We start from the raw sequence: 12,088 nt of genomic DNA, 5'->3' as shown, positions 1-12,088 counted from the left end.
TTGTTGTTGTTGTTGTTCTGCTAGTTGTTGAGCAGTCATTTCCCCAGTATTTGCAGTCGGTGAATGGCTGAGCGGCATGACTGGTTATAACGACTGTTGCGGTGACACGTGACTGGATGGGGTTATCTTCGGGCAAAACGTAATCCACAGGGATCACGTCGGGGTCACCAATTTAGACTTATTGGAAGGTTCCCCAGTGTAATTGAATCACCACAGTTAGCCATAGGAGTAATATTTATTATGATAATGTAATACTAGTAACACAAATAGACTTTGGAATGACTTGATGTCGAGTGCTATACGTGTAGCGTTAGAATAGAGGTCTTGTAGTAATGGCTTGTTTCCGTGGGCGACGTTGAGCAGCTGTCGCGGCTTGAGGTTGATCGAGGCGCTGCCTCGAGGTCGAAGTGGGGACTACCGGAGGCGGAGTCACCACAGGGTTCAAATTGACACGCCATCTCCAGAGGGAAATATGAATCTTTCATGATTCAAAACAAGTAGGTTAAATGTTCAACAAATCATGTGCAAAGCCCGGGTGTTTTCATTTTCGAGAAAATCACGAAAATATCTGAAAATTGTATGTGAAAATGCCGACTAAACGGTGTGTATATGCATGGTGCAATTCCGATAATCGTTATCCTCAGGACGGAGTAGTCTTCATACCGTTTCCAAAGCCAAAAACCAATTTGAACAAATGTATGCGATGGTTGGAGGCATGTAAATATTCGAATCTTACACTTGAGAAAATTGGAAAATATACTTATATATGTAACAAACATTTTGTGACACTTGACTTTGACGAAATGTGAAAACTTTTGGTTTTCTCCCTTGACTATACCATCAGGTGCACAACAAAATCCTGGGAGCTTTGGATTTATGATAACACCTTTCTTCCCAATTGGAATTACACTGCGGTCTCTAGTCTTTGAATATTCCATAATAGCTTCTTCCTTGCGTTCCTCACTGAGTATAGATCTTTCAGAAGGCTCAAATGGATTCCATAACTTCTGAGCAATTATGGGACCAATTTCCTTTGTTGTGAAGAAATATTTAGCTTCAGATGCAGTGATGCGTAATCGCGTTTCAGTGTATCGCTCAATAGATGATGGAGATACGTCAAGCCAGAAAAAGTTCTCTCTTTGCACTTTTAAATTATCTAAAACCATCTGAACTTGTAACTGTAGTAAATTACATCTTTCAGGGTCCAGATTATAATCTTCATATCGAATAGAAACTAAAAAATCGAGCGCAGATGATTTCTGAAAAGATTGGAGGTCTCTTATTGAATCTGCTTGTTTTTCTTTCTGATTATATTTGAATTCGACCGATGGCTTGTAATTCAAGAATCTTCTGGCATCACTCAGCTTCTTGGCCTCATGAGCCTGGCCTTCTTTGGGATATTTTGCCTCAACCACTGCCCGAGGATGGTTCCCTTTTTTCCTACCCTGATTCCAGGCCTTCAATTTCGATGTGCCTGTGACTGGTTGATACCCAAACCGTAGGGTGTAATCCTCAAGAGCTAACAACAAAGCAATTACATGTGAACAGTTTTTCGATTCTCGGGCCTTGCACTGACAGCTCGCATCAATGACACTTTCATCGTTGTTCACTGTAATGTGAACTTTGTATGGCTTGGTATTTTTATAAGAGAGATCAACCATGGCCATTAAAAAAAAATTCCATCTGCTATGCAATCTCGCATTCCCTTGACATGGCCTGAGGCAAATGAAACTCTGCCTCGATGGAGGCATTTTGAGTTTCCACAGTTGGGTTCATACTCGTCTGCCTCATCGTCTGAAATATAATTCTATCACAGAAAGAGTCAATATTGTTATTAAATCTCATCTTTAAAAGGAAAGTTCACTATGACATGAATTTAGGGAAAAAGAATGAGGTGAAAGTAATTCTTAAGGAGAACGCAAATATCCTGAAGAGAACGAATAGCGTGGAGGGACAGCTGAACAACTAGTTGTTGATTAAATATTGCAGACAGCTGTCTCAACTTTAGAGAATTCAATTTCTAAGAAATATAAATGACAGCAGGAATCAAGTTGTCCCACACACGTAACTCATAGTGATGTATAGAGACAGCCAGTTGACGAAACTCCATCACCCATTGACAGAAATGCAAAATGTAAAATAGTGAAACATCAACCGAAACTTTATGAAAATCGAATTATTCACAGTGGGAGGTCCAGAGTTCTGATAGATTCATTGAATTTTTTTTCACCGACATTTGATTCAGTTGTCAGCTACTGTATTCAGTTGGTAGACGATTGATTGAGTGCTTGATTGCATTGATCAATCGTTAACTGGTGATTGAGTAGTCATTACCACATCAATCGCAGATTGATGATTTATCGATTGCACAGACCTGTAATTCATTGATCAATCTAATCAATCGATCAATATAATCAAAGCCTCTTGGGAGTGCCTTGGCAGCAAGCACGAACACACCAATAAATGGCCAATGGTCTGACATTTCAGGTGAATAGAAAATGCTCCCAAGCAGTCCATGTTCCCTTCAAATTTTTAAGTCGATTTCTATTGAAATTTTGTGCTATCTGCATTCACAAGATGTTTATCCAACTCACTCTAAGCAAAATACACTCCTCCAACAATTCATAACAGAAATACACTTCAAGAATTTTTTTTACAAAACCGTCACTATTCCCCACTGTCACACTGATTGTGTGATACCAATACTTAATCAGATCAATTTCGTGAATTGAAGGATTATCGCAGAAATGATTTATGTACAGTAGCCCGATAAAAGGAACAGTGAAATGATGAAGGTCAATGGAAGGCCTCCCCACACCTTTTGAATTGTTGAATTATTTCAGTAATGAGTGGAATGGCGAGGAAGTGTCAGAAAATATTGTTTGGTGAGGAACTAGATTTAGGGTGGATTGGGAGGTTAGAGAATCGTCGGTGTGAAATAATTGTTGAGAGTCTTGACCTAGTATGAACGTTAATTTATTCTCGGGTTCAAACCACGCTTTGTCAAATTTCCAAAACACCTTGTCAACAAATTTACAAAACACCTTGTGAACGTGTCTAAACTCTGCGCGTTACTCGAATACAGAGTTGAACTCTAATCAAAACGGACTACATGGCCGATCGATTGATACTGACTCGCGTTGATTTACGGTGACTCTACTAGACCTGGGCGTTGACCCGGAAAAGGCCTATGATTTTCGTAATTGGCCGAGCTGATCGACCTTGGTCTTGAAGAGGTTGAGTTACGTTTCAAACAAATATTTTTTGTATAAAATTTAATTCTCTACAGAAGAGGTCCATGGATATTTTCTCTTACAAGCAATTGTTCTTGAGATAAATAGACAATTGACAAAAATTGGCAGTTCGAGTGAGTGCAGTTCATCGCTTCATCCCACAAGTGACTAAGCGTTAAAGATTATGCACACGAGTTATTGGAAAATAAAGATCACCGATAATAAATTCGAGAAGCAAAACACATGTGAATTCATATTTTCAATGGTCCATTGTTGTTAAATTGTTGAAAGATGATGAGATTTAATTACCGGAGTCATAGAGATAAGCACCAACCCTTTCATTGGCAGTTTTGACGTATCTCTGTAGTTTCTCATAGCAGAATCCACGAGGAATCGCACATGATGGGCACTGAGAGCAACCTGCATTGGGGACTGAGGGGGGGACGTTCATAAAAATATGGTCATTTGCTTGTTTCAATTTTTCTTTCTTCTCATACCACCGACCCTTATCGACGCCTACAAATATCTCGCCTGCGTGTCCACTTGAAATGCATTCCTCAACGCTGAATGAAAAGAAATAAAGACTATTCTATTCGCTTTCAAATAACTGAGAATACATAAATGTTCGCAACAGAAATTTTGATATTTTTTCTATCAAATAGTTTGTTATTCCTCCTAACGGGTTGATACCTTGCAATTAATTGTGCTTTGTTTCCATCGGCCTTGATACTACGACAAATCAACCACCTTCTTAAATCCCTTACAATATTCTGACTGACTTTTGTATGGGGTAATTTTGCTCCAGGAACATCGTCTTCTGTTAAAATTAATTTTTCCATTTTTATCGTGAATACTTTCCATAACATGTACGGGCGTTATCCATTTAAATGTGGTTATCTCGCTGACCACCGAGCGCTGCGATTTGACCCCACCCAACCAGCAGCGCCTCTGCCGGTCTCACTGGCGACTTTCAAGAAATAGGCTACGTGAAGAGGTGAAGACATGCTGAGGAAGTAATTTCATATATATATAATCATGAATATTTAAATATCAGTATCGAAGCGGTGAAATGGCTCAAGTTGACTATTTTTCAATGAATATCTCGGCATCCAAGCGAAATAGTAAAATTTTTATCAAAACCTTTTTTGTAGAGCGAATTGAGAGCCACAAAAAAGGTCTGTTTGGTGAGGAACTAGGCTTAGGGTGGATGTGGGAGAAAAATGTGAAGGGAGATGCTGGAAAATTAATGATGGCACTGATTATAAAAATATCACTATTTATTCGTTGGATCGAACCACGTCGTTAATAATTTATACACTCTTTGGTAAATTGTCACTGTTGATAGTCTTTTGATTAACCGATAATTGTCTGAAATTAATAAAAGACTGGTGATGTACTTAGTTACTAATGAGCTAGGTGAGGTTCAAAAGCTACTGTACTCGGTGAGGTGCGATGTAAGACTTCTACAGGTGATTTGACCGAGATAGACTTGTACGCTAAGATGCTAAGCCTAAACTCAATCCCGCGTATTTCGGTACACTTATGACTGATGACCCGAAGGGTCCCGGAGATTTTCGAAGTAGGCCGAGCTAGTCGACCAGAATGTTCCGGAATTTTAGTTGCGTTTCAAACAAGGTCATTACAAAAATTACGCCGTCTTCCTTAGATTCGGAGGTATTCCTCAAAATCTCAGCTAAGAGTTAAATCAACTTGAATTGTTTAATCCAAGATAAGAACACTGGATATTCACCCATAGCCATTTGATAGTTGATCTAAAAAAATGCTCTGTTTGCACCTCCTTCATCATTCAGACATTGACTGGTAGGCTTCAAAAAGAGGCAATGTACACATCTGATGTGCAAATATGAACCCAAACCACGTTTGACTTCTTTTTCAGTCCTTCACCGATAAAGGGTTCTTACACTTGGGACATTCAAGCTCCTTAGCCAACAATGTGAAGTCGACAATGCAATTTCCAACAATTATCGGTAAATTGTCATCATTCCTCTCGACCTTCAGCTTGATCACTCTTCTCCCTTGGTTGGTTTTTTCCAATTTTTTACCTGCGATTTTTTGCTATAGTGATTTTTTTGTAATAAATCTTCCTTTGTACCTCGTTCTTGACGAATCATCTGATTTTTCCATGTTGTATTATATTGATTTTATGTCGTTGGGCCCGAGAAAACCGACATAAAATACAGTATGCCACACGGCGATAAAAGCATTATCTGACGAATGTGATTATAATCCACATTCGCCAGATAATACTTTTATCGCCTGGTGGCATAGTATACTATTCTTTGTCAAACTAATTCACAGCACACCAACTAGTTAACCCCTCTAACATAACGTGTTGTTTACTTCGGTTCACTCCGCCGCGGCATATTCGCGATCGCAACGTAGATGTGGAAGCCATCAAGTGGTCTCTCCACTAATTACTCTTGGCGGGCGACCAATGAGATCACTGGATTCTCTTTGATCTCATTTGTTGAGCTCCATCATTGGTTCCCTCCGAGGGATCTCATTGGTTTCCCCCCAAGTGTAGTTAGTTTAGAGACCACTTGGTGGCTCCCACATCTACGTTGCGATCGCGAATACCGCAAATTTTTTGTCATTCCGGCCGTAAGGCAGCGTTTCACGGACGCTCCGCTTCGCTCCGCGTCCGCGAATCTCTGCCTACAGCTGTCATGACAAAATAATATATTTCGTCACTGGGCCGAAAAAAACTTTTCTGGCGAATATGAGTTTGCAGGCGGAGTCGAAGGCGAGGGCTGCAATCATATGAGCTAGAAAAGTTTTTTTTGGCCGTATGACGAACAGTATTTTTTGTTATGGCGANCGCAAATTTTTTGTCATTCCGGCCGTAAGGCAGCGTTTCACGGACGCTCCGCTTCGCTCCGCGTCCGCGAATCTCTGCCTACAGCTGTCATGACAAAATAATATATTTCGTCACTGGGCCGAAAAAAACTTTTCTGGCGAATATGAGTTTGCAGGCGGAGTCGAAGGCGAGGGCTGCAATCATATGAGCTAGAAAAGTTTTTTTTGGCCGTATGACGAACAGTATTTTTTGTTATGGCGACCGTAGGCAGAGATTCACGGACGCGGAGCGGAGCGTCCGTGAAGCGCTGCCTCACGGCCGGAATGACAAAAAATATTGTTCGTCATACGGCCTAATGACGAAATATACTATTTCTGACGAATATGATTGCAGCCCTCGCCTTCGACTCGTGCTGCAAACCTCATATTCGCCAGGAAATTTTTTTTCGGCCTGATGACGAAATATACTATTAGAGTACACTATAGGATTTCATCGGGACACAAGAATACCAACTGCGTCCGATGAAAATGCGTGGTTGTCAAATCTCTCTTGAAAATTTTTATTCATTAAAAAATTTATATAAATAATATTTTGGAATAAAAATGACTTGCGATTGATGAATCATGAATAGTACATGCAAAGGAACCTTATCGACGAGATTTCAAGACACCCATGGACTTTTCGTGATTTCATTATTTTTTTTTCTAATGATGCAGCGAAGTGTCGGAACCTTTGATATTTTCCCCCTCTCCATAGCCACAAAACACTGCGGAAGTTCCTTAAGAAAATCGAACAAACAAACTTAGGAAATTTGAGTAAATTGAAAATTTGAATAAGTTGTATAGAAAAATTGAATTCTATTGATTTTTTCTGTAGAATATATTCCAGTGAGCATTCCTAAATACCTTACTGATAAGCTGCGGAATTTTTTAACACAATCGGCCGAAAACTAATGGGATGTTCAGAATTCAATAGAATTTCCTATGGAATTCGCTTGGAGTTTCAATTAAATTTTTTTTTTAATAACAATGTTTAACAGATGATATTCTGTGAGAAACTTAATAGAAGTCGATTTTTCTATGCAATTTATTTTATTGAGATATTTTCTATAGAAATTCCTCTGCCCAAATTGAAGTAAAGAAATTCTTAGAAAATTCGCGTCGAAGAATTCTTATAGAAAGATGAAACTCGACCGATTATTTCTATTAAATAATTGCGACATTTTCTATTAAAAAAAACTAATTCTTCAATAGATTCGGCCAAAAAAAAAGGATTGCCCACAAAGATGTTGAACCTCACACATGTTCTTCTGTCAAACCTCTTCTCTCATCGATACACTCTTTCGAAATACTATGGAATTTCTATAGATTTCTAGGATTTATCCAAAATCTTTTATTAAAATTAAAAAAGATTTCTTATTTGAAAGAAAATAGTGCACTTACGTAAAAGTCTTCATCCATTATCGCAATCATGGAGTGTAAAGAAATCTCACCACGAGTGAACAGATTTCGACATTCTAGCAGAAACTGCTTCTAAGACAAACCTACACAATCCTCCCCTATACCGTCTGTGCAACATTTCCCTACGTGACACTTGTCTCGAGCGCATGATCCCCCCATGAAGTAAAACAGATAAAAAATGCATATTACTCCTCCCCCGCAGCAAAAATATTTCTCCGGAATAGCGTGCACTTCTCGCTGGAGCATGGATTATGCATGCCCACATTGTGAGTATCACAAGTTTCATTAATAAAAATATGAGTGCATAAGCTCGCCCCGTGTCGAAGTCTCCAGACAGCTGAATGTAAAGATGATCATGGAGGTGGAAGCATCGAGGGAAGCTGACCTCTGGCCCTCAGACACGACATACGCCCTCGGATATTACAAACTATTGGGGAGGGGCCTCGGAATATGGCCTCTCGAGTCTCGCGGATTCATGCCAAATGCGAAAATGTTATTTGTTATCATAATACAGGTAAATATAGTCTTCAATGACTGCATCATTCAGATCTAGGGCTATATTTCTCCCGATAAATTCTCCTTATTTTTCACGTTTTTCCTCATTGAAATTTCATTTCAATTTCGTGTCTCATATTTTTTGTCAGAATTTTTTTGCGAATTCGCTAGAAAATTCTATTGAATTTTCTTTTAGTTCTTGGCCAACTCTATTGAATGATTCCGCAGCTCATCTGCGCATGTTTATCAATAAAAATGTTCAATAGAAAATATTCTACAGAAAAATCAATGGGATACAATTTTCCACTGCAACTTATTGTATTGAGATACTTTCTATAGAAATTACGCTCTCCAATTTTGCCAATTTTTTTTTGTTTCATTTTCTAATGAAAAGTAAAAAAATGTGGAGTCAAAAAAAACTAGGAAAATCCATGTCAAAAAATTCCTATAGAAAATGTCTCCATAGAAACGGTGTATACAAAAAACAAATTCTAGCTATAGTTCTGTAAAATAGTTCCTTGTGGATATTTTCTTTGCAAAATCGCGCAGTAAAGCTGCGGAATTCTTCAACAAACTCGGCCAAGAACTAATAAAATTTTCAATAGAAGTTCAACAGAAACCCAATAGAATTTTCTATCGAATTCTAGGTTTTTCGAGGAAATTACTTCGTACGTCATGACTCAAAACAATATTAGAAGTGAAATTTCCCTCGACAAATCCATGAGGAACAATTTCTCCAGGAGAAATGCAGCCCGAACACCCATTTATTCTTTCCAGCTCCTGATCTTTTGACTCCAGCTATGGATGTCCATAAGTCTCACCAAAAAACTCCTGATCAAAGGAAACTGTGGATCCGTAACGGACAACGTCGATGCCCTGAGCCTAATATTTTGCGGATTCCTAACGGTAATGAAAGTCGCTATACCCAGAATTCACCAAAAAAACATGTTGATTGTTGTCGATTCAGCTATTAAAGACTGGTCATCAGTTGTCAGTGATAAACCCCGCAGCGTAATGAAGAAATACGCATACATAGGACGGCTTGTATTCCTCGTACAGATGTGCGGTGTATATGCTGCTGGTTTCCCCCTCATTTTTCTGAAACTGCCCTTCATCAATGCATTGTGGAACGATCCAGAGGACAATGTCACAGTTCGGGAGGTGCCTATCGGGCCGAGATGTTGGATACCTGATGATGTCTCCACATATCGATATGTTGGGGATTATATCCTTCAATCCGTGCAATTGCTCGTTGTCTGCACGGCGTACATCGGGTGTGACACTTACTTCTTCGGCATTGCGATGCATGTCTGCGGACAGTTTGAAGTGCTGCATATGAATGTTAGGCGTTTGGATGGTACTAAAGACAGCTTGTGGCGGAGACAGAAGCTCAATGACTTCGTCAGGAGACACAATCATCTTCTTCAGTTGGCGCATAATTTTGAGGAGACGTTCAATGTTATTATTCTCGCTCAAGTTGGGGTCGATACTTTGCTCGTCTGCATATCCGGTAATTTTTTTATTGTTATCATTAATTTCATGCATGAAAAAATTTAATAGAAAAACCTAGCGAATTCTCTAGACAATTCTATTGAAATGTTTAATAGAATAGATTCTATAGAACTAAACACTCGAATTCGATTTTTCTCCACATTTTTTTCTATTGAGATATTTTCTGTACAATTTGCTGCACTCAGATTTTCTAATTTTTTTTGTTTCATTTTCTTAATGAAGAGAAATGAAAAATTGAATGAAAAAAAAACTCAAGAATTCGATTCGAGGAAATTCTGTAGAAAATATCTCAATAGAATAAGTTGGAAAGAAAATCAAATTCTATTTACTTTTTCTATAGAATATGTTCCCACATTTCACTAGTATTTTTTTGTAAACTTTTCATAATTTCACTTTGTAGGAATTGCTTTACTGATGAGTTTGAGTTCCGGCGATTTGGTCATCATATCGGGCCTCATAATTAGAATCTATCTCGTCAATGTTCAACTGTTTATGTACAGCTATGTGGGTGAGAAGTTGAGTACAAATGCTGAAAATCTTTCTGTCGCTGTTTACAACTGTCCTTGGTACGATATGCCACGTAACATCGTGAAAGATATGAGATTTATCATTATGAGAACAAATTATCGTTTCAACTTGACTGCTGGAAAATTATACTCCATGAACATAGAGAACTTCAAAACCATGCTGACGAAGATCGGCTCGTGTTTTTCGGTTCTCAGATTAGTTTTCCAGGAATCTGCTTGATTCAGGATGATAGCATTCACGCTTTTTTGGGTCTGAAGCGATGATATAACGACTCGGAAGTCATTCATTAATATGCGCTGTTGAGTCTGAATAAAGAATGATCAATTTATTTTACGACGAACAATCATGAAGAGTAATAAAAAACTAAATCTTTCCACTTCATCAGGTACATTTTTTTTGTTCATGATGATTCATGTAACACCATCCAAGTGTGAAATAAATATCTGACAGATGTTTTGATCTCTTCTTTCCACGCATTTTTCTGCCTCATTTGAAAATTCGTAGTATTCTCTAGAAAACAAGTGGAACATTGCTTTCGCCACAACAGTAAATATATTTTTGCTAATGAATTAGCTGTGCACTCCTGATTTCAATTTCAATGATGATGTATTTTAAATTAAATTCAAAGATTCATTGAATTCGACATTGCCCGTACGTTGGCAGCCAACATTCCCCAACGTTAAAATTTTTTCCCTTGCCTTGAATATTAGTTTCGACATAAATTTTTCCAACAACAGATGATGCGAAAAAAATAAGTGAGCAATTGCTGTTGTATTGCACATACCACATAGTATAGTTATTTTTGCTAATAAATTAGCAATACGCTTCCGAATGGTTATTTTGCACATCATTTCCTTCTATCATTTATAATTCATTGTTTATTTTATTTTATTAAATTGAATAAGATTTCTTTTTAACTAATTTGGTCCGATTTACAACTTAGCTAAATGTTATCATCATCATTATTATTCTTATTATTCCTTTCGTCTCTACAACCGATTGTCATTTTTACAGTTCTGTCTCTCCCCTCAGCCCATCCATAAAATGTTAATAGAAAAATTTTATTGATATATACTTTTAAAAATTTGTATTATCTTTCGAACGTGATCTTGGTTGTTTTTTTTTCATTCTGACAATCTGAAATAATCTCCAATTGCTCTTCAATTTTACATATCCCTGGAGTCTCCAAAAATTATAATTGTAATACAAAAAAAAACGTTGAAAAAAGCTGAACATTTTCAAAGAGCGTTTTTGAATAATATTGGAAAATAAACCTAATAGGGAGGAAATTGCAAATTAATAATTTGATGCATCTAATGGCTGTTAGGTCATTTGTCACAGCAGTCAATGGGTGTCAGGTCGTTAGTTACTATGATAAATTATCCATTCACTATTTCCTCTCTATCGGACCTATTTCTTCATCTTTATTAAAAATGTTGTTTGAAAATGTTCAGTTATTTATCTTTTTCTATTGTAATCATAATTTTTAGAGAAATTGTGATATATTTTACGTTATGAAGATGGAAAAACAATCGAGATAACGTTCGAAAGATAATCCACCCGGGCCTTAATCCTTTTTCTTTTATTCAAATAATCAATGTAAGTACATTTTCCACAATAATGGAAAATCAACAAACTATTGAATACTAGAGAATAATTTCTGGAATTTTAGTATCCTTATCTAAAAGACACACGTCATGACGTCATTTCTCGAAATTTGTGTCACACAAATGTCGAGTCGATATCGCAAATATTTCGAAAACCTGTCGTCTCCTTCATCTATTCGCACGTCATAGAGACGCGCGGAAGCGCGCCGTCAGATGAGTAAATCGAATGCAAGAATGATTCTATCTATACCTTCTATGTATATATTGAAACTTTGACAAAATATTATTAGAAAAATGGTATTAAACATAATTGAATGAATTTGAAATATGACATTTGAAGAAACCATCAGAAAGCTCACTGTCAGTGATATTCATGCATAAAAAATTCGGAATGTTCACCAATCATCATAGAAATCAAATCAAGCAATATAGCTG

At 37.5% G+C, this 12,088-nt stretch overlaps 2 protein-coding genes across 2 annotated transcripts in view; one reads left to right on the top strand and one right to left on the bottom strand.

The window, feature by feature from the left end:
* Positions 1 to 1,661, bottom strand: part of LOC107037646 — an 8,716-nt gene extending 7,055 nt beyond the window's left edge. The window contains exon 1 of the mRNA XM_015256292.1: positions 839 to 1,661. Coding sequence (XP_015111778.1) covers positions 839 to 1,661 — 823 coding nt within the window. The remainder of the gene's footprint in view (positions 1 to 838) is intronic.
* Positions 1,662 to 7,860: 6,199 nt separating this feature from the next.
* On the top strand, positions 7,861 to 10,265 carry LOC107037645 (odorant receptor 13a-like). Its single transcript, XM_015256291.1, has 3 exons — positions 7,861 to 8,025; positions 8,805 to 9,516; positions 9,919 to 10,265. Exons 1-3 carry the CDS (start codon positions 7,861 to 7,863, stop codon positions 10,263 to 10,265), a joined length of 1,224 nt encoding a protein of 407 aa, XP_015111777.1.
* Positions 10,266 to 12,088: the final 1,823 nt, after the last annotated feature.

This window comes from Diachasma alloeum, unplaced genomic scaffold (assembly GCF_001412515.2).
Source record: "Diachasma alloeum isolate Michigan unplaced genomic scaffold, Dall2.0 Dall_scaffold_00269, whole genome shotgun sequence".
In the NCBI taxonomy this organism is placed as follows: domain Eukaryota; kingdom Metazoa; phylum Arthropoda; class Insecta; order Hymenoptera; family Braconidae; genus Diachasma; species Diachasma alloeum.
The sequence above is the reverse complement of the archived record's forward strand: the minus strand, read 5'-3'. Positions and strand labels throughout refer to the sequence as shown.